This window comes from Mangifera indica, chromosome 3 (genome assembly GCF_011075055.1).
Source record: "Mangifera indica cultivar Alphonso chromosome 3, CATAS_Mindica_2.1, whole genome shotgun sequence".
Taxonomy (NCBI): Eukaryota; Viridiplantae; Streptophyta; class Magnoliopsida; order Sapindales; family Anacardiaceae; genus Mangifera; species Mangifera indica.
In genome coordinates, this window is record NC_058139.1 from 644,099 (window position 1) to 667,234 (window position 23,136).

The window sequence follows — 23,136 nt, forward strand, 5'->3', positions numbered from 1 at the left end:
ATGATGCGTGTATATTTTGAATTAATGCAATAGCCACGAGAGTTTCCTAGCGTAACAATAGGCCAATCATGTTGATATTTATGATTATTGAATAGGATATGATTTAATCCATTTACCATAAATGTTTACTTTCACCCCAAGGTTGATTTAAGTTAGAATTGAATTCACACCAGTTCAGTTTAAATTAAGGCCAAACGACTATTTTCCACCCAAGGTATACTATAATCTCAAATTTTCATCATGTAATTATGAAAATACCAAACACTCACTCATGAACAGTTAAAATTAACAGTGATAAAGGTAAAATTGTCATTTTATCTATAATATTAAAAATAAACTAAAATATAATCTACTTTTACCCCCCTAAACTTTAAAAACTAAAATTTTCCCCCAGCTTAAGTTTTAAAAAATAGCAGTTTCACTCTAGGGTTTCGTTTTGAAATCTCTGGCGACATATTCGGCTCAATTGCCGACGACCTCAAGTTTTCATCATGTAACTATGAAAATATCAAACACTCACTCATGAACAGTTAAAATTAACGGTGATAAAGGTAAAATTGTCATTTTATCTATAATATTAAAAATAAACTAAAATATAATCTACTTTTGGCCCCCTAAACTTTAAAAACTAAAATTTTCCCCTAGCCTAAGTTTTAAAAAATAGCAGTTTCACTCTAGGGTTTCGTTTTGAAATCTCTGGCGACATCTTCGGCTCCATTGTCGACGACCTCTCCCTCCCGAAGCATCCCCTCCTTCCGGCGATCTCTTTCCTCTCATTTGGACCCCTGATCGACGTTGGAGAAGTCGTGGAAGAAGAAGAACTTCGTCAAGGAAGGCGAAGTTCTTCGTCTTCTCAGTCGTCGTCGTCTGGGAAGACGATTTCTCTTCCCAGACGACGTCTCTCTGCGTCGGATGGGTTGGGATGGAGTTGAGGGGGGCCGTCGGTGGAAGAGAAACCATCGGGAGGGGGAGACAGTCGGCAATGGCGTCAGAGAAAGTGAAAGGGTTTGGAAACTAAACCCTAGGGGGGAAATGCGATCTTTTCAAACTTAGCTTAGGGAAAAAATGTTAGTTTTTAAACTTTTAGAGGGGAAAATGAGATTAAATTTTCGGGGGTTAGGGTTTCGTTAAATTTAACCAACCATGGATGGGTGTTTGATATTTTCATAGTTAAAAAGTGAAAACTTAAGATTGCAGCATACCTTGGATGGGAAATAGTCGTTTGGCCTTAAATTTAATTCAAAACTAAAATATCAAATGAAATTTAAATTTAAGTTTAAATTAATTTAAATAGTTAATAACTAAACAAAGATGAGAGTCGTTAAAAAAAAAAAATCACCTGATAAAAAAAAAATTCATTAGAAAGATAAGCTCAAATATAGATACTAACCTAGGTCAACTTACAAGTTATTTAAGGTATCTATAGCTCAAGAGGATATATAAAATTGTTCTAGGGTTTGCATCACAAAACGTGTTTTTATAATTTGAGACACTCATAAACTATTTAACCGATCAAATTTTTTCATTATTAATTAATGTGGGATATATATATAAACTCAATATCCCTTTTGTACTTTGCTAATGTGAGATTTGCTTAGATATCACAAAATCCATATATAACTTTTAGTGCTGAGTGAGCTGGGATTATGGAATTGTCCATATTTCAGACCATAATGAAATGGACACGGCAGCTCTCACCCCACCCACGGAAAGCGAGAAAGCCGACCACCTTCTCACTTTCACTTTCAGTAATTTAAACGGGACACTTATCAACTGGTGACATCAAACGTCAGGCTAAGTCATTTTCATTCAATACTACCAGTCTACCATGCCGAAAGCAAATCAAATGTGGGGATAGTTGGTATGTGCTGTTGGTAAGCTCTACATCTCCATCTGATTAGTTTATATTATGGCACAGTGAAAAAATTGAGCTGACCAGTTTTGTTCTCATTGAAGTAGGAGGAAATCCAAAAAGAAGCGATTGAGTGAACAATAGAAATTGCAACAAGTCAAGATATACTTGATGACACATGCTGCCATGACCACAAGATATGTCCTGCATTGCATATTTATTTGTCAGTTGAAGCTCTTTTAACAACAGCAGCAGCAACAAGGCCAAGAACTTGATCACTTTATTCAACTTCAACTGTCAACTGAAGCTCAGAAATTTGTGTTTCAGTGATCAAATTTGGTTTCTTTTTTTCTTCACCTTCAAGTTAATCTGGTAAGTGCATATGACACTAGTAACATGATATATGATACATGTTTTGGGTTGCTGTTTTATTGGTTCCTGTAATGGTTTTTGTTTCAGTTTGCGTGCTTAAGTAACAAGATGTTTTGTAAGAATGGAACAACGATCGACAGCTTTGTGTTTTGAATCTCAGATCTCCAGTTGCTTCTTCATCATTATTTTTCATGAAAATTGAAGCACTAAAACAGTTCAATTGACTTATTATTAGTTTCATCTCCTTCCTGTTCATTTGTTGATTTTTCTGCCTTAATTGATTAAGCCCACCGTTTTGTTGTCAAGAATTGAACTTTATATAACTTGGTACCCAGATGGATGCATGTGAACTTTTGGAGTTCCATTTGCTCTAATTTGGTTGTCAGAAGGATAAACTGATGATATTTTCAGTTCTGACTTTAAGAATTATGGATCGATTATTGAGGTTTGATCTGCTAGTTTCATGCCTCATAATGTGCATCTTCTTTTCTTTGCTGTGAGAGAGTTGTAGTTCTAAACTTTATTCAGTTTGTTTAAGACAGGCTACTCTGAATTGGCATAATAGTTATGATTAGAAATCGCTAAGGGTTGTGAAAGGATGCAAGGAGACGTGCTCTTATTGAATTCACAAACATAAATCTTATGTTCATGTATTTTCCCTTTGAATGTGACAGGCAAATAAAGAATACTATAGTCTGTATGAACACTCAGGTCAAACATAATCTGGTTCTGATATCATGAACTCTTTCGCTGGCTGCTTTCATCTGAAGAAAGCTAGAAAAACGCTTGGGTATGAGGACCCAAACATTCTTGCTTCTGAAACACCTTGTAAGTAGCACATTGATGAGTTGATGTGCTTTGCGAATTTGGATCCAAATATTAGATACTTCTTTTTTCTTCTGGAAATACACAATTGCATTTTTACTGCATTAGCCATCTTCTGCTTTAACTAACTATCATCTTCAGCATTGCCAGCAGAATGAGCCAATACCACTCCAATGAGTGTAGTCGAGTTAGATGTACAACTGATTCTACTATCATATGTGATATGCCTACGAAGCATCTTGTCTGGCTTGTGCTAGAGTTTGCATTTTGTGTTAATACTCGGGCCATGTCAGTGGTACCTACATGGTCAAATATAATCCATATTACTTGTCAATACCATGTCTTTTCATGACATAGGCAACTGACACTTATCTTATTTTATGTATGATGCTTTTGAAGTTTTAAATTCGATCAACATTTACCATATTTGGGCATTCTATGGTCACTATAATCTGTTTGTTTTCTAATATCAGAAAACAACATATTTTTAATTTCTGGGCAGTTTCCTTGAATGAAGTGGAGGCCTTGTATGATTTGTTCAAAAAACTAAGCAGTTCCATTGTTGATGATGGTCTTATTCACAAGGTATCTGCCTCTTAGTTTCATCTTATATTTTATCTGTATTAACTTAGTAGAGGAAATTTACTCTTTTGCTGGATATAAAAAGGTCCTAATTTCTTTATCACTCTTTGTGCAGGAAGAATTCCAGCTCGCACTTTTTAGGAACAGCACTAATCGGAATCTTTTTGCTGACAGGGTGAGTTTTTTTATGTACAAAGTTTATAATAATGTAGATTTCAATCCAGATGGGGCAAATCAAAATTTATCAAATTGACATAAGAAATTACTTGCTTCCTAATAATAGAAACTTCTCTTGCAGGTATTTGAATTGTTTGATGTTAAGCGTAATGGCGTAATTGAATTTGCAGAATTCGTCCGGTCACTGAGCATTTTCCGTCCAGATTCTCCAAAAGCAGACAAAGTTGCATGTATAATCTATAAAGCACAAAAGGGCATCATGCCTTCTTTTTCCTCAAACTTGTTTGTCACTCTTCTTTTTTTAATTATATTCATTTATGATTATTTATATGCATAAACTATCGTTTTCCCACATGGTCAAATAAGTTTAGGATCCTAAAATCCAAATATTTTCTTTATAGTTGCATTTAGATTGAATGATCTTCTGTAGACTGGCTACATCGAGCAAGAGGAGGTGAATACTCTTTGCTCTTCTCTGCATTGTTTTCTGCAGAATATTGAAATAATCCCCATGCTAATCACTGTTGTTGATAAGAGAGACATTTGTCGACAAGGAGAACTAATTCTCACATCTATGCTGTTGATTTAACTTAGGAATTAGGTGAAGGCAATGATAGTTGCTCTTCTCAGTGAATCAGATCTGACACTATACAATGATGTTGTTGAATCTATTCTGGACAAGGTGTTGATCACAAGAAGCCTTTTAATTTAGTGCAGTTTTTACACATTCTTCTTTGCAGATAATCAAACATAAATTCAAGCTTTTAATTTTGTCCAAAAAGTAATTCCAAAGAAGTTTTAAATCCATTCTCTTTCTTCTGCTCTTATAAATTCAATTCAGGCCAAGTTGAAAAACCTTTGAACATTATAAAAGCAAAAGGTTGTCTCATCAACTTCCAATTGTACTTACAAAAATTGGCTATTTAACATAGAATAGGATTAATTTTAAACCAAATCAATTTGAATTTAAATTTATATTTGATTCAAACAAGTTTAAATTCTAGTTTGATTTGAGTTTAAAAACTCTTTAGATTCGACACATTAGAACTCTTCTTCTTTATTTTCATGAGTTTTCTACTTATTGACATTACTAATCACTGTTTCAACTAATTCAAAGTGCTATTTGTTTTGGTTTAGCTCATAAAATCCACCCTCTTCTTACATTCACCTAACTAGCTATAAGTGGACATATATTAAATTATGGGTATAAGTTGATAAAAGAATATACACATGGGCATATACGCAAACTCAACCTTTTTCATGTGTAAAACCATTTTTCGTACACTATACTACTATGCTAAATTCGTTTTTATGTTAAATTATACCTGTGTTAATGTTTTTAGATTTGGCCGTACTTATAACTCTACCTAAATTATGGGTCCTTTCCTAAATAAGTTAGACAGATTCGATATGCCGATGGAAACATAAATTCCTTCTGTAGAATTTTTTCTTTTCATGGGTATAAACGAACCAGCGGCAGGGATAAAAAGCCTTGTTCCGCATCTGATTCGAGAATATAGATCTTTCAGGAGCTGTCAGGATTCCATTAGCCAGTCATATAGTTATGTCAAACAAACTTCCCAAGACCGTCCGGATTCAAATTACTTACTTATTTGAATTCAGCGAATACAATTTCGAAAAGTGAATTTTCAAATATATCTGCGTGGTGGCGAAAAGATTATTAAACCTAGGACTATTGGTTAGATAATCAAATAGAGCATAAGTGCACTTGTCAAATATAAATGTTAACTTGTTTCGTAATAAAAATAAAGTAAACGCAAAGGAGTCGTCCAAAGATAAGGGTAAAGTGAACTAAGCTTAAAACTTTAAATATTTATAGTGAAAATTTTTTCATGCATGTATTAGTATTTCAAGAGGTCTCAGAATTCTATTTACAGAACTGCAACACGATTCTAGCGAATCCTTGTAGCTGATAAATATTAAGTTTACTCTTCTTTCAGCTCAAACATCTCTTTCGCATGGGCTGCGTTTGCATGAAGCAGCGACTCAAATATAGAAGCCGAGCTGCTCTTGCGGCTCAAACCTATTGTGAGTTTCATTTGCTCTGCATTTTGCTTTCAGATTTTGGAGTTTTTGTTAGGTTTTCAGTCTCTCGTTGCCTCGCATGTATTCGACAGTTAAGGAAACTGACGTTGAAGCTTTGTACCAGCTCTTCAGGAAATTAAGCAGATCTTTAGATGGTGATGAGCTGATAAGTAAGGTGGGTTCCATCTGTTAGACAACTTAATCATCTATCTATGCACAATATCCGAATAACATTTGAATTAAAATTATGCACCTCCTACTATTGATCTAAGAGTTGAACAACAGCGAAATCCTTTTGAATTCATAACTCTTTCAAACGCACAAATGATGGTGTACGTGAAACTTTAGAAATCGATAGTTCGAGAATTATGTACCACTCTCCCTCTGAATTAACTTCCTGAGAGCATTTAAATGGAGAGAAAAAACCAACACTATCATTATACAAAATTTGATATCATTTCTTTCTAAATTTAGTTCTGATTGATTCTCCAGGAAGAGTTTAAGCTTGGCTTACTCAGAAACAGCAAGGAGCAGAGTCTCTTTGCGGACAGGGTAAGCTACCAGCTTTCATCATCACTAATGTTTTTATGCACTGATAATTGAAAAAACGCACAACCAATCATATGATTAACATCAACTTCTTAAACGATGTTCTTTACTCGGGTGAAATTTATGTTTATTCTTTGCGTTGAATGTTAAAAGGTGTTCCAACTATTTGACTTGAAGCATGATGGAGTGATAGAATTTGAAGAGTTTGTTCTTTCTCTGAGTGTTTTCCACCCAAAAGCGCCCCTGGAAGAAAAAGCCAGTTGTATGAAATCCTTCTCATCTCTTTGTCTCTGTACGCGGTGCAGTTTCTTCCAAAAGTTTGCATTAATTTTAATATTTCTGACATGGCAGTCGCATTTCGATTATATGATATATGGCAATCAGGCTTCATCGAACGTGAGGAGGTAATCGAAGTAATTTACACCTTGTTGTTGATGTAGCTAATACTTAATGTTAGAGGTTAATGGATCTGGGTAAACCGTATGGAATCGGAATCAAAATGATATCCTCAGAACTCCCAGACATTTCCCAAAACTCTTATAAATCATAAATTCTTGCTCTGATGAAATTATGAACTCACCTAATGAAGGTCAAGGAGATGATTTTGGCACTTCTAAAGGAATCAGAGTTGGTTCTTTCTGATGAAATGATTGAGGTCATTATTGAGAAGGTAAATAAATGATTTGGAAGATGATATATTTAAAGATTGATCTTAAGGATGTTCTCTGACTGATCATACTTCCACCTTGTACAGACATTTGAGGATGCTGATTCGAAAAGAGATGGGAAAATTGATCTGGAAGAGTGGAATGAATTTGTAGCTCGTAATCCATTAATGCTAAAGAACATGACAATTCCATATTTAACGTAATTGGTCTTATTAGTCTACGCGTCTTGACTCCACCCATACTCAGGAGGGTACAACACTGTCAACTTCTAATTAATGGCTTGCATAATGTCAATTGTTGCAGGGACATTTCAACTGCATTTCCCAGTTTCGTTTTGAGATCAGACATGGATGATGATAGTAATGGCAACACCAACAACAAAGAATGAAAATATGTATTAATATTTTCCAGAATACATCAATTATCAGGCAATGTCACATTTACACAATAATAATATCAGATTTTTCATCTTTTGACCTGTGTGTTAGAAGATATCCTATTATGACCTAACAATAATTATAATTTTGATTTAATTAAAATGATTAATTAAATAATCCAATGAAAGTTTACGAACAAGCTGTTAGTTCTTGCACATAAGTTTCTTGCAAGAAGAAAACCCAAAGAAGAGAGACACACGGTAGCTTGAGACTGAAACAAATGGTAGACTCACAATTGCTAGGACCACCAGAGGCAATGAAGGAACGTTGCACTACAGTAGGAAATCTGGCTGTTATAGATAAGAAAAAACAAGAGACAGGCATGGGAAAGGCAGTAGAAAAATCAGAGGAAAAAGTGGATCATTGAGGAAGGTACCTGGGCCTCTATAATTTCCTGGAAAACTTACTGGAATTTTATGTTGATTGTATTCTGGACAGCTTTGTGTTTCTTTCTATGTTTAAAAGTTGAGGTGTAATGAACTGATGTAATATTGCACCAATTTTCCAGAAATGAAATATGATTTGAGTTAATGAAATTGTTGCTCTTCCACTGTTTCATTGAGCCTTAGTTATTGCTTGTTGGATTGTAGTTGTGTTGGCTTTGTGTTGATTGTGGAGGAGAAGTTGAAGAGCTGTTGAGTGAAACATATTGCAGTGTTGGGAATATTGCAGTGTTCAATTGCATATTTAACACAAGCTTAATGTGATCAATAAATATAACTTAATACACTTTATAAGTTATGATCTGAATATATGATATCAGTGTGAGACTTAAGGTTTATTAAAACTTTAATGAGATCTAATAACTTATTATCTATTAGTTAGATCCTTCTTTTGAAAACTCTAACACAACAATTTTATTAATTGAAAATCGTCGTAAAAAATGTTTTCAAAGAGAGAGAGAGAGAGCAGTCATTATAACCTAGGATATGGCTCAGGTATTCTTTCAAATCTTATATTTGATTTAGCATTTTATTGAGCACGGAAATCCTGCCAATCAAATTGAATTATGTTTTGCTCATGTAAATTTATCTTAAACTGTTTACTGCTTTGCAGGAACCATGTCCTCCAAGTTCATGGGGTAGCACATTTTTGAGTGCAGACCATTCCAGACATTGTCTGCTAAAATGGCATTCACTGCATCAGTTGGATGAAACTGATCCCACCAGATATGATTCGAAGCATTGCTGCAAGCCATTTCTGGCGATATGCACATTATCCACCCGTTATACTTCCCTAATCCGCAGCAAGCCTCACTAGTAAAATTGAAACCTGAAAAAGAGACACACAACATATGAGATATATAAACTGAAAGATCTTTCATTTGGTAAAGAAGTTGAAATAATCTGACCATAATGCTGATAATTCTGAATTATATCCATGGAACCTTCATACATATCACAAAAGATGATATTGGAATCCAGAAGCTCTTGCCGAAGCATCTCAACCATGTATCTCATCTCAAAATTGAACTCCAGGATCATATCATTTATCTCCTCCACGCACTCTCCATTTTCACTGCTGTACTTCCACAAGTAGTGAGGAGCACATCCTATTGGTGCCAGCCCCATGACCACCACTTTCCTCACATTTATACTGTACAGATTCTGTTTTCATCAACATTATACATCAGAATAGTTCAGATAGATCATAACTAAATCACACAAAATAATCTAAAAACATCAGATTCTGATGCTCGCCTTGATTTCCCGCCTCATATTTGATGCCAAGAACTGGTTGAAACTCCATGGCAGGTACAGATTTTGCACATTGGAGATGTTAGGCAGGTAGTAATGTATATAGTCATTAATCCCAATTGAAAGGTAGAAAACTGAGTTTGAGATTAAGTGAGCTGTAACATTCTCTCCCATGCTTAAAATAAACTGCTGATAGGTATCTGTGAACTGCTGAATTTGATGTGTTAAGGAGATGTGTTGACCCTGTGAAAGATAACAGCAATGAATATGGTCGGTTTTCCATTAAAATCCGATGATCAGGGACACTTGAGAATCAGTGGAAAATTAACATACCAACTCTGACCCGCTTGAGACTATAATTCCAGCACCAGCAGATGCATAATTCACCCCTTGAATCATATCTTTGACATTACCATTCTGCCCAAGATAACTTGGAACGAAGGGGAGCCCCAGCCGCAATGCTTATCAAAATATCAAAACAGACAGGGCTCGATAGTTAAAATTTAAAGATCTAGCGAACCAATTCAAGAATTTTCTTTTTCATGCAAAAGATTTAGTAACAAGCAAGAATTGAACAATCAAGTATGTTACGTTTTCTTGTTCTTTAGCTAACTTCACTTTCTTGACAACCAAACAAATAGAAAATAGCCAAAAAGGAGAAAATGACCCCAGACGACATTTTTCTAGCTTTTGTTTTCTAGTCTACTTTCTTGGTAAAAGATGACTAAAACGAAACCAAGAAAAAGATAAAAATATATTACCAAGATAGTCGACAGGGATTCTTCCATTGCAGAATCTTCCAGTAGGTTGGTGAGTGTCAAAGTCTCTTCCATAGGGAAGACGATCGGCTCGGGCAAAAGTACCGAGGTAATTGTTGGTGCCACAGTCGACAGAGGAGTCGCCAATGATGAACAGAGCCGGGACCGGAGGAGTTGGAGAAATCGGTGACCCAGTTGGCGATATCGATATTGTTGTACTGCAGACATTGACAATGTTAGGCGTAAAGTTGAAAAATTCTTGAGGGAATTCAAGAGCTTTTGAGGCGTTAATGGTGGCGAGTATGGCCAGAGTAAAGAGAAAAAGAAGATTGATTGGCATGGCTTCTATGGGAGAGGAAGATAATTGGCGGGCAGGGAAGGTGCGGTTGAATATACAAAGAAAAAGACTAAGATAACCTCGGGACTAAGAGTTCAATTGGCAGTGGGTGTGAATTAATTAAGAATACAGGGATAACAAACTGTAGAACTGACCAATAAGGCTGATTTTGAGCCTTGTCAGCTCTGTTGGCTCACTACTAAATTAGGTTTGAGTCAAAGCCTGAGTTAAAATATTAATTTGATAATTCGACTCAAATTTAATTAGATTTCTCTAATTATATTTATATTATATATTATTTTTATAATACTATTTATTTTATTAATAATGTTATTTATCTTATTAGTATCTCTAATAATATATTTAAGTAGTTCAAATAGTCTTGAATTTTAATTCAAATTGATCATATAATATTTAAATTGAAATTAAGTCAATTTATATTTGAATTTAATTTGAAGTAAATTTACTTTTACTAATGGTACAAATATATTAAAATATTAAAATATGATTTAATAATCTATTTATTTATTTATAATTTAAAATTATTTATTTATATAATAATATTTATTTATTATTTATATTTGTTAATCCCATCGTCTATGCACAAAATATTATCCACAGGAATTAGGCCAATACGCATTTTTTCTTTTATTTTTGTGGATGGACATTAAGATCAAATAACTTGCGCGTCACAAAATTCATTGATCCATGAACAAAAATATTAAAAAATTAATTGTAAAAAAAATAGTTATCATCTCTTTATTTGGGAAATTGTAGAGCTCCAACAAGTGTTAACTTAAAATCAACGAAAACTAAATTAGTAAATTTATTTAGTTTGAGTTTAATTTAATATATAAAATTAAGGCTTGAATTTGGCTTAGATATAACTTGATTTTAATCGGATATGATTTGGTTGACAACTCAAAGAGGTAAACGTCATAGTGAGCTGAGCTAGATCTGATCAGAAAGCCCAATATGTTTTAGATGTTGGTAGGTTTGGGTTTACCCATTAACATGAACCACATCGAAATTGGCTTCGAATCCGATTCTAAAATAGTACAAATTTGTGTACGTGTGGCACAGCACGTGTTCAGCCTTGTCGCCAACCACAACGGTATATCCACCAACGGCTAGGAGGAGCGCTGTGTAATGATGTAGCAGACTTAGTTTTTTTTATAAAAAAAGAAATATCTTCTTAGTACGTGCGGGGCAATACAAAAGCGGACAAATATTTTCATTCACGCTCAGCCAGCCTGCCTGGCGGTGACTTTTGGGGCGATTCTGACCTTGTATTAAGGCTGATGCCAGTGAAGCGTTTTTTAAAATTGATTTAAATTTGTAATAATTAGCACAAATTTGGTGTGATTTCATCCCGAGTCTAATCCATAAATTGATCGTGATTCAATCAATTCGTGTCTAAACGATTTAGATGGAATCTAATCCCTAGCTATTAGTAAGAGTGAAATTAAATTGAATTGATTTTATTATTTTATTCAAATAAATCAAACTTGGACATGATTTATAATTTGATTTGATTTTAATTTATTTTATAAAAACTGAATAAAATAAATTAATCCATTATAATTTTAAAATCTATACATAAATTATAAAATATTGAATTAAATTTTAAGATTTTAGAAATAAATGGATTATTATGAAATTTGAATTCATAAAATATTTAAAATTATCTGTTAAGATCACCTCTCGACATAACTTGTTATTCTACTTTAAATACCTTGTTGAATGATAATTTTGAATAGGTAAGTTATATTACATATAAACTATATTAGGTTTTAAAGCAAATATCTACCCAATATATAGTAAGTTAATCGACTTTTATTAAAGTCTAATAAACCTCAAAACTCACACTTATGTTATCTACTTATGTTTTAACCTTTAAGTGCATTAAGTTTATTTTTATAGATCACTTAAATTATTTGTAAACTGATATTCGATTATTCAATTATCTGATTTTATTAAACCAAAATTATAATTAATGTTAGTTCACATAAAGAAATTTCTAACACATTTGTCTCTCTCACAACATTGCATTTTTTATCCTGTTAGTAACTTGATGACAACACTATAAATTAAATCAAACCCGAATTGGGTATTACGAATTCAAGTTAAGCATAAACTAGCCTTAAGTTCAATTCGACTCCACTCCTACTAACTACCATAAACAATATGTAAGGGGCAATTAAGTTTTTAGATAATATATTATTATGTGATCGAATGATTTTAAATTATAAATAAAATAATATTTAATCAGTTAATAAAATATCGAAATTCAAAATTGAATGCATATTTTATTTCTAAGTAATTATATGAGAGCACATGGTGAGTAGAGAACTTTAATTATAATAATATTACATAGTAATTGATAATCAATTAATTCAATAATGTAACCCACTAAAGCAAAAAAGAAGTGCAAAAGCCAAACAAGGAGGGCCACAATTTCCAATTTTTTTTACTTTGAATGATGAACCATAATTCAATTAGGTGAATGCATGCATCCACTGGCTTCTTTCGAGGAAGAGGAACCTTCCTGTTAAATGAACCCACAGGCTTTAAGTATTGAAAGTTGAAGCTCCGAGAAAGAGTCCATATTTGATTTTGATCTCGAGGCTTTCAAAATCAAGATATGTAATAAGGATTTGGGACCCTTCTCAAATGCCACGGCTATGGTAATGTTGTCACCCACAATTTTTTATCACATCTCAATCATAATTAACCTTCCTAATTATACAATAAATTGGGTTATAAATATTTCTTTGATGCTTGAGTGTATCCAAAGTTTTAAGACACAAATCCAACGTTAATTTTATTAAAGGGTCAGTTTATAAATCAACTAGTAGATTAATGATATCAATATGACATCATAAAATCTTAAATAATAATATAATATAAATATATTTTAGTTTAAATCAATTCGATTTCACATAGTTCACACTGATTTTACCTTTCAATTCTATTCAATTTGAGATTGTTTATATCAATTTAACTTTTACATCAATATAATTCAATTGGTAAAACAAGTGTTAATAAATTTAATATAGACTAAATTTGAGATCAAATTCTGGTTAGACTAATTAATCTAATATGAGTTTTAAAATAATGTGTAAATGCTACGGTAAAATTCAATCCAACCTTTTAAACCATGTGTGTAACTATTACAAGAGCAAAATCCAAGTAATTAGCACTTAATTAGTTGTGGCAATACGTAGCTTTAATTTTAAATATGGGAGCCGTTGGCCTTAACGGATCTAAATCTCAGGAGCCAAACTATCGTACCCTGAGGATTTACACAACCAATGTTCTACCTAAAGCTGATAAAGCCACGTCAAATTCTCGTTAAGTTAGGGCCGTTAGTGTCATTACATTCTGCATCTCGTTCAAAGCTAGACATATTCTGTACGAATGCCACTGTGTTGACAATAATGGGAAACCGATACATTTTTCCCGTTGTACAATGACAGGATTACCATTGTTACAATCCTAATTTTAGTAACCATTTTATTTATTTAGTGGGCAACAATATTTTATTTGTGGATTAGGTTAGATTTGAATTGAAATGGCTCAGTTTTAGCTAAATGTTTAATTCAATATAAGTTATAGATAAATTTATTTATTTTTTATAATTTTTTATCTTTTTTGATAATTTTTTTATTGATATTTTCTTTTTTAGTTTTATCTGTGATATTTTTTTTGTCACTTTCAATAATTATTCTTCTTTTTTTATGTTTTTTAAAGGTTTTTCTTATAATCTTATCATCAAATCGAATAAGCTAATTGAATTTTTGAGATTTAAATTAAACTCAAATTAATTTATATTTGAGTATTAACTCTGTTAAAGTTACACCTATTTATATTTGATTTAAGTTCTTATTATCCAAATATAATTTAATTGTTGTCCAACTAACAAAATATTTCAAATACGATAACGGCCATTTAAGGGCAGGGCTGTTGGTATTTAGAGAGATCAAGTTAAAAAAAAAAAAAAAAGTAGAAATCAAGTTTTAACTATGGTTAGTAAATATAAAAGGGTATTATAGTCATTACACAGTTGCACCTTCAATGATGTTACCCATGGGGAGCAGAAGTGCTTTCTCTTCTTTTAAGAGGGAGCAAACTGCCGTTACAAGCTAGAAAACGGCGTCGTACTTCTTTTTTAAATCGAAAGCACAACCCGTCCGTGATAGTCGTTGAGACGAATGGCTTATATAGGCCCAACGGCTACATCACCGGTCTTTCTTTTTCTCTCATATCAGCGGCGATAGTTTTAACGGAAATCGAAAAAATCGGCGAGAAAATCGGCCACCACTAAAATCGAAGACACCAATTGCGGCAAAACGGATACTCTTCTGATCAAATTAGTGGTGAAAGTGTAACTAATCGCCATCACTAGTCGAGAAGCAGATCTTTAAAAACTCGGCTAATCGGTTCGTTACACTTCGGTTCTTTTGAGGGTAAAGAATCCGCATTCCAGAGTTTTGAAGCTTTTCCCACTTCGCTCCTAATATGAATAACAGTTCCTTTCATGTCCTTGCTTCTGTAATCTCACTTCTTTATTAACCCAGGAGCTGGAGCTTCTCTGAATCATAATCTAATTTCAGCTTCTGGGTTTTTATAGATCATTTCATTTTGTTATTTTTTTGGGTTTTTTTTTTTTCAATATGTCGATTGCTGGTATTGCGTTGAAACCCTGTCATTTGCCCGGTTTGTTTAATGATCGAGCCGGACGATCTAATTCTACTGAGTCAATCTTGATTTTTCTTAGTGTTTGTGGTTCATTGATCCCAATGCGTGTATTGGAGACTGATTCGATTGAGTCAGTTAAGCTTAGGATTCAAACCTGTAAAGGGTTTGTAGTGAAGAAGCAAAAGCTTGTGTATGGGGGCAGAGAATTGGCACGAAATGAAAGTCGTGTGAAAGATTATGGTTTGATGGGTGGGAATGTTTTACATTTAGTTCTTAAGTTATCTGATCTTTTGCTTATAACTGTTAGGACAAGTTGTGGAAAAGAGTTTGAGTTTCATGTTGATAGGTTTCAAAATGTTGGGCATTTGAAGAAAAGGATTGCAAAGAAAGAACGTGATTTTGATGATATTGATGGCCAGGAAATATATTGCGATGGTGAGAGGCTTGAAAATCAGAGATTGATTGATGATCTTTGTAAGGACAATGACGCTGTCATTCATTTGTTGGTTCAGAAATCTGCAAAGGTTAGAGCTAAGCCAATTGACAAAGATTTTGAACTTCATGTTGTCGCGGCCAATGCTAATGAGGGGAGAGAGACAGAGACATTAGATGGAGTAGCATTAGAGAAGCAACCGAAGGAGTTTCGAGTTGTAAATAGAGAGCCATGCATTAGAGATTTCTGGTTGGAACCTGTGATTGTTAATCCTAAAGTGAGTTTGCCTTCTGTGATTTGGAATCTGATTAACTCTACATTTGATGGTTTGGAGAGTGGTCATAAACCAATTAGGTCATCTGAGGGAACAGGAGGGACGTATTGCATGCAAGATTCATTGGGTTTGGATTACATTTCTGTGTTTAAGCCTATTGATGAAGAGCCAATGGCTGTGAATAACCCACGTGGACTACCTGTGTCGTTAGATGGTGAAGGATTGAAGAGAGGGACTAGGGTTGGAGAAGGAGCACTGAGGGAAGTCGCAGCTTATTTACTGGATCATCCCAAGAGTGGTCCTCGTTCATTATCAGGTGAAACATTGGGATTTGCTGGTGTACCCCCCACGGTTATGGTTCTGTGCTTACACGAGGAATTTAACTATCCAGATGGGTATGAACATGCAGCGAAAAATGTGAAGATCGGGTCACTACAAATGTTCATGAAGAGTTATGGGAATTGTGAGGACATGGGCCCTGGGGCTTTCCCTGTGGAGGAGGTGCACAAAATCAGTGTGCTTGATATCAGGATGGCAAATGCAGATAGACATGCTGGAAATATATTGGTTGGCAAAGGGGATGATGGTCAGACTATACTCATACCGATTGATCATGGCTACTGCTTGCCTGAGAATGTAAGTGTTTTTTTATTTTCCCCAAAACTTTTGCTCTATCAAAAGTTAATATGGTTTGCTGTTTGTTTATTTGTATGGAGTAGTTACATTAATGCAATGACATATGGGGAACGATAATTTGATGTCCAAATTATCAGCTTTCATGTGGCTTGACTGAGTTGTATCCCCTGTCCCGGAGGAAAATTGTTAGATAGGTGGGTGAGACAAAGGGGTTCAAAAACTGGTTGAATGTTCAAGCTTTGGTTGGTGGCTTATCTCTTCTGAGGCAGAACACATTGTAAGGATGAGTCAAATGGGATAGTTAGGTGAAACAATGTTGTACTGGTTGGTCAATCTGAACTTCCCTTAATGAATTTTTGTGTATTATGTTTTCACTCAATATTTTTGGTTTTAAATGAAGCCACTAGCACAGGCAACCAGAAATTTCTGCCCCATATTGTGTCAACATTTTGTCCAACTATCTTTAAGCCTATGGTGATTGTTTCAGATGACATTCTCTTAACTTGGCATGCATTTTTTCGTATTTTCCTTTTTTTGTCCACTCCACAGACCACCTTGGTATAATTTATTCACCTTATGTGTTGTCACCCAACCTTTCGAACTCTGTCTGGCAAAAAATTAGAATGATCATTTAGTTTCTAAATTTGCAAATCGTTTGTTCTGTTTGCAGTTTGAAGATTGCACCTTTGATTGGCTTTACTGGCCTCAAGCTCAAAAACCATTTTCTCCCGAAACGATTGACTATATAAAGTCCCTGGATGCTGAACAAGACATTGCACTTCTGAAATTTTATGGGTGGAATGTTCCCCTTGAGTGTGCCAGAACACTCCGCATCTCTACCATGCTTTTGAAGAAAGGAGCAGAGAGAGGTCTAACTCCTTATGCCATTGGAAGCATCATGTGTAGATCAAATGTGAACAAGGAATCTGCTATTGAGGAGATAGTTCGTGAAGCGCAAGATTCCTTACTTCCTGGCATGAGTGAAGCTTCATTTCTCCAAACCGTTTCTGAAATCATGGACTCGCAGCTTGACAAGATCAATCTATAATTTCTTCTGGTTCGTATATTTATGTATGTATTAACTTGATGAACAGTCCATTTTTGGATGGACTGCAGTTGTGGTGCCACGGTTGCGGATGGTTCATATTATTTAAATGGGCCTAAAGCTTCTAATGTTCTTTCACTTCTGTCAGCTACTATTGGTATTGTATTGGCATGTTGCACAGAAGTTTAAGATGATGAATAATTTGTCTGCTCAGATTATATGAATCTCAGCAATAATACTTACAAATGTTAGTCGTAAGTACCCATCCCTTTGTAGATTTGGTATCACTCAGATCTCAGGGCTGAAGCTCAAACAGAGGCTTAAAAACCTGGTTCTATGTAGATTTATCTGTTATATGAAGTTGGGTTTACAGGCAAAGTTGTTGGTGCGTGGAATCACCATCTTTCAGAGTGTAGAAGTTTATGATGTTAATCTGCTGCAAAATTAAACGGAAGAAGAACCTACTGGAAGCCAAAGAAATATACGGTATATAGCTTGTGTTGTGTATGTATAGCTTAGATTTTGAAACGGATGGTGTTTTATTATTTGTTCCAAAGCTCCAAGCCCTTTTATACTTGTGGCCTTAGCACACACTGGAACAGAGAAAAACGATATATGAATTATATGAATATAACACGAAAAATAATAAAAAATATATTTCTACAAAATTTATATATGAAAAAAATATAATATATATATATATATATATATATATATATATATATAGATTTAATATAACACATCATCAATAATATGTTTTGAAAAATACAGTAATATTATAATAATTTTAATATTTTTTTATGAATCTTTTATTGAAAATCAATATAATAATTCAAATATAAAATATTTAATTAATTATTAAATATAATATAATATATAATCAAAAATTTTTGTACAATAAATAACGTATTAGTTAGTTGGAAAAAATAAATGAATTAATTTGTTTGGATTTAAAACTTCAGATAAGAGTGAATTTTTATATAAACCTATAGAGGAAGAAAACACAAAGCTAAGGCTGAAAAATAAGAAAAAAATATTGTTGAGTTCTTTTTTTTTTAAAATGACAGTGACATTTTTATAAATAATTGAAAATAGAAAAGATAATTTTATATTTTAAATTTAGTCAAAAATTTAAAAATATAATAAATGTAAAATATGACATATAATTCATATTTAATATAAGAAATATATAAAATACATGTTTCATATATTTTAGGTTAAAAATATTTAATATATAAATAATATGAGAATGCGAATTATATACATATTTACTAGCAACAGCTTGTGGCATTTCTTTTGAATCCAAGCTTTCAATTCAACAGACTTATTCACCAATCCATCAAAATAGTAACAGTAGTGGTCTTGAATTCAGGCCTAATTATAACTTTGCTGAGTCAGGGCCTGTAATTAATATGGCTTTCAAGGCCTTTTCTGCAAAGAGCATTTCTTATAAACTTGAATTTTAGATGGGCTCACAAGACTATAATAACTAGAAGAACTGCTGCGCAATGTTGTGGGTGAATGAAATCGAGTTGGATTTAGCAGTCAAGCCGATTTGAATCCGACGAAACAGTTGGAAAGTCATCAAGATATTTATTATTATTATATTTTGATAGATTTTCTTCTTTCTTAATATTTTTTTTTGGTTTTTCTTCAAATAACTCTTTTTCTTTTTCAACACTCTCTAATGGTTTTTTTTGATAATTTTAATATCTTTTTAAATGAGTTTGAGTAGATTTTTTGAATTTAAATTAAGTTTAAATCAACTCCTATTTAAGTTTGAATCGGGCCTTTTAAGGATGGGTGGCACATGATATGCTAAAAGTATAGTGCTAGCTGGACTTGGATCCATCATTTGGATTCCCCAATCCATTGGCATTAGAAGAAGGGCTCAGGCGCTCAGCTAAATGCCAATCAAAACTCCATTATTGCAAATTGGCAATTGCTTTCTTTCTTTTCTGGCATGAACTATTCACCGAGCACTGATGGCGACCCTTTTCACCACCAAGGGGCCAATAGCTGCTTCCGTTGCCCCCACCATTTTCTACAGTAAAAAGTAAGTTGTAACTGCAAACATATTTGTATATAGTATCCTGACAACAATAACACTAATCATCAGCACGCAAGGGCCGACGCTGTGACGGGCCGGGTCCGCTTAGGTGTGTCTAATTTGGTTCTCAATAGGCCGAAGGACTATTTCTCATCCAATGTATGTTTTTTTTTCAAATTCCTCCCCTCCCCCCCACTGTTAACTTTGAAAATCTTATTTATCTACTTATAAATTGTTAAAAAAATGATTTCAAGGGCAAAATTATTATTTTATCTCTAATATTAAAAATAAACTTAAATTTTATTTTATTTTTCCCTTTAAACTCTAAAAACTAACAATTTTCTCTTACCCAAGTTTTCAAAAACAACATTGTCACCCCTAGGGTTTCAAAACTTTTAGATTGAATTTTTCGACAACGAACGATGATCTCTAGGCGACGTCTCTTCCTCCTCGGCTTCTCCTCTTTCCGAACGTGCGACGTCTTCCCCTCCTAGGTGTCGTTGTTGATAAAGACGATGCATCTTCGTTGAGATGAAGATTAATCGTTTTTGTTTCTGACGACGGCGAATCATCTTTATTTAGAGACAAAGATGAGTCGTTTTCATCTCGATAAAGACGCGTCATCTTTATCAACGATGACCCCACACGATGTCAGAAGATGTACGAAAAAAAGGAGGGGCCATCGAAGAATGAGAATAGGTGTTTGGAGATCACCGGTCGTCACCGAAAAAATTAGATTTGAAGGTTTGAAAACCCTAGAGGGAAAATGTAATTTTTTGAAAACTTGGGTTGGAGAAAAATTGTTAGTTTTTAAGGTTTGGAGGGGAAAAATGATATGACTAACTGACACAGTTAATTTTAACAACTCATGGGTGGGTAAATAAGATTTTCAAAGTTAACTGGAGAAATTTGAAAAAAGAAGCATACCTTGGGTGGGAAATAGTCCTTTAGCTTTCTCAATACTAAAGTTTCAGGCACAGTTTATAGCTTTTTGAGTCAAGTCTCCATGAGTATTTTGACGAATTAATCCATAGCTCTTTCTTGCAAGCTCCAACATGACTCTTGTAAAGTGGTCTATATCTTTACGAGTCAATACAATCCACTGTTAAGTTTACCTAAATGATAATTTAAATGACAAAAATAAAAATGATTCATTAAATATGATTGATTAATATTGAAAAGATAACATCTGACTAAATACGAAATAGATGACCTAACTCAATTAAGAATTCTTTGTATCATAAAAATAACACTAAAATCTAAAAAATATTAGAGTATGGGAGATATACAATAACTAATTTATTCTGTATTATCCAAATTGTAAAATTTTCCACATAACTACATTAGGGAAGACCCACATCTTTCACCTTTCCGTCCATTTAACTAGATTGGGATGCAAACCCAATACTTCCAAGCGAAGATTGACATGTTTGATCACCAAGGTAAATTCAATTCTGATTAAATGAAATTGAAGTTTAATATTTAATGATAAAATAGTTTTTTTTTTTAAGTGTTTTTAAAATTTATCTGTTTGATTATCAGTTTAACTATCAGTCAAACGAGAATCAATTAATTCGATTGTCTATTGATTGGGATAGCTGCTTCTTCTGATTATGCTTGGTCCGAGTGTGACACACACAAACAAAACCCAACACTTGAGGACAAACAACAAAGTCTACCTCTCACATTTTTACTTACCAAAAGCCAACCAAAAGAGCAACCTCTTCATTTCTTTCTGTCTACAGATTCCATCATTTTCTCACTCAATCTTCTTACTTTCTTTCTTCCTTTTTTTTTTTTTTTTTCTGTCTAGATTTTAGATCAAAATGAGCAAGCATCATAAACCCCCATCAGGCCGCACAAATTTAGCATCATGTATAGTAGCGACCCTTTTTTTGATCTTTGTAGTTATTGTTATTCTCATTGTCTTCTTCACTGTGTTTAAACCCAAAGACCCCAAGATTACTGTTAACGCCGTCCAACTTCCGTCCTTCTCCATCTCCAACACCACCGTCAACTTCACTTTTTCTCAGTACGTCACCGTCAAGAACCCCAACAAGGCCGCCTTCTCTCACTACGACAGTACAATTCAGCTCATCTACTCTGGCTCTCAAGTCGGCTTCATGTTCATCCCCGCAGGTAAGATCGAGGCGGGTCGAACCAAGTACATGGCTGCAACTTTCGCCGTCCAGTCCTTCCCCATTTCCAACGCGGCAGCAGTAGCCAGCACGGTGGTGGGTCCTGTCGTAACTGGCGGTAGCGTTGGCGGTGGAGGTTGGCCTAATATTAATGGGTATCGAGTTGGACCCACGATGGAGATTGAATCCCGAATGACAATGGCGGGTCGGGTTCGGCTATTGCATGTGTTTACCCATCACGTTGAGGCCAAATCTGAGTGCAGGGTTGTAATTTCTGTGAATGATGGATCTGTATTAGGGTTTCACTGCTAGTATATATTTCTGTTTTGTTTCTAATTTTGGAAGTTTTGTAACTTTAATGTAATTTTAGGTGATCTGATGAAAAAAAAAATCAAGTGTAAAAATTGGACTTTCATTTTCTACTTGAGCAGAGGTTGGTAGGTTCTTGTTCTTCATCTACACTTGAGGTTGTATTTTTTTTTTTTTTATAATGATTCTAAGAGTTGCCCTGCATTCAATGAAGATAAACTATACCATAAAGTGGAGATGGATTCCAGTCAAGTAGTTAGCTTAATGAACTTATGTTGAGTTTAAGCTAGTTCGAAGGATAAAATTAGGTATTAAGCTCCCAGAAGGAAAATTAGAAAAAAAAAAAAATTAATATAACTATATCAATAAGCTCTCAAATTTAAGTTGAATTACTGAATTAAAATTTATTTGAATTACACTGAATATGGCATAATGCTGCAACAATGATAGTAAAGCGATGCAAGAGTGAAGTAATGCTGATGATGGCTCCTGGCCAGGGTTCTGGTCCAAAATTCCTAACGCAGAAATCGAGTAAATCAAAATGTGAATAGAAGAAGCGTGAAATGCGGCTATGTTTACTGAGGTAAAATGCAGAGATGATTATTATTTATTACACTCACCGTTTTTGGTGCAGGTTTTATGGCCAATGATTTGGAGGAGAAAGCGATGGATTGGTTGGTTTAGCGGTAAAATGTAACACTCAACAGTTAAAAATAGTCAGAAAGTTTACCCAGTTTGCGGTAGTCGGTCAGGTCTGGTCCACAGCCAGTGGGGCCAACAGCGACCCGGATTATCATTCAATGTCCACTGCCTTGAGATTCGAGTCTTCCTCTTTTCTTTTCGGTTTTTTTTTTGACTTTAGACGGGAGGAGCGGGAGCGTATCTGTGTTGAAATTGTGCCACGACTACTGTAACATTGTTCATTGTGTGAATGCGAGTGTGCCATTGCCTTCGCCTGTGAGCGGTAGTAGCGCTGCTAGTTTTCTCAGAAATTGAATAAAAAGAAAACTGGTCACTTTCAGTGTGAATGGCGAATTGGTGATGCATGAAACAGAGGACGAGAATGGACAGTTATTTATTAGTGCTGGATTATGAGAGCGGAGAAAATCTTGATATACTGATCACCATAAGAATGCAATCAACCAGAGCTAAGTAATGTTTGGTATGAGCTCAACTTTATTGTGTTTATATAAAGTTCAACTATAAGTATGGTTTGATTTGAGTACAGTTTAATTACATTTATGCAAAGT

At 34.1% G+C, this 23,136-nt stretch overlaps 4 protein-coding genes across 5 annotated transcripts; 3 read left to right on the top strand and 1 right to left on the bottom strand.

Moving 5' to 3' along the window:
- Window positions 1-1,903: 1,903 nt before the first annotated feature.
- Window positions 1,904-7,542, top strand: LOC123211271 (calcineurin B-like protein 7). Of its 2 annotated transcripts, none has more exons than XM_044629889.1 (9): window positions 1,904-2,224; window positions 2,312-3,052; window positions 3,552-3,634; window positions 3,747-3,806; window positions 3,930-4,038; window positions 6,755-6,807; window positions 6,993-7,073; window positions 7,158-7,270; window positions 7,375-7,542. In XM_044629889.1, the coding sequence occupies exons 2-9, from the start codon at window positions 2,962-2,964 to the stop codon at window positions 7,457-7,459; spliced, it is 675 nt and encodes a 224-aa protein (XP_044485824.1). In that variant the 5' UTR covers window positions 1,904-2,224; window positions 2,312-2,961; the 3' UTR covers window positions 7,460-7,542. The 2 variants fall into 2 exon arrangements, with proteins under 2 accessions (XP_044485824.1, XP_044485823.1); XM_044629888.1 differs by lacking the exons at window positions 1,904-2,224; window positions 2,312-3,052; window positions 3,552-3,634; window positions 3,747-3,806 and adding exons at window positions 5,770-5,857; window positions 5,947-6,029; window positions 6,347-6,406; window positions 6,557-6,665 and having other exon boundaries at window positions 3,942-4,038.
- Window positions 7,543-8,423: 881 nt separating this feature from the next.
- On the bottom strand, window positions 8,424-10,342 carry LOC123211270 (GDSL esterase/lipase At5g08460). Its single transcript, XM_044629887.1, has 5 exons — window positions 9,967-10,342; window positions 9,539-9,666; window positions 9,209-9,448; window positions 8,860-9,115; window positions 8,424-8,780 (listed from the first exon to the last, which is right to left on the bottom strand). The coding sequence occupies exons 1-5, from the start codon at window positions 10,301-10,303 to the stop codon at window positions 8,551-8,553; spliced, it is 1,191 nt and encodes a 396-aa protein (XP_044485822.1). The 5' UTR covers window positions 10,304-10,342; the 3' UTR covers window positions 8,424-8,550.
- Window positions 10,343-14,482: 4,140 nt separating this feature from the next.
- On the top strand, window positions 14,483-17,767 carry LOC123210328 (phosphatidylinositol 4-kinase gamma 2). Its single transcript, XM_044628607.1, has 2 exons — window positions 14,483-16,344; window positions 17,015-17,767. Exons 1-2 carry the CDS (start codon window positions 14,977-14,979, stop codon window positions 17,390-17,392), a joined length of 1,746 nt encoding a protein of 581 aa, XP_044484542.1. The 5' UTR covers window positions 14,483-14,976; the 3' UTR covers window positions 17,393-17,767.
- A 3,386-nt stretch (window positions 17,768-21,153) lies between these two features.
- Window positions 21,154-22,032, top strand: LOC123212140. Its single transcript, XM_044631200.1, has one exon. The coding sequence runs from the start codon at window positions 21,266-21,268 to the stop codon at window positions 21,887-21,889; it is 624 nt and encodes a 207-aa protein (XP_044487135.1). The 5' UTR covers window positions 21,154-21,265; the 3' UTR covers window positions 21,890-22,032.
- The last annotated feature ends 1,104 nt before the right edge of the window (window positions 22,033-23,136 follow it).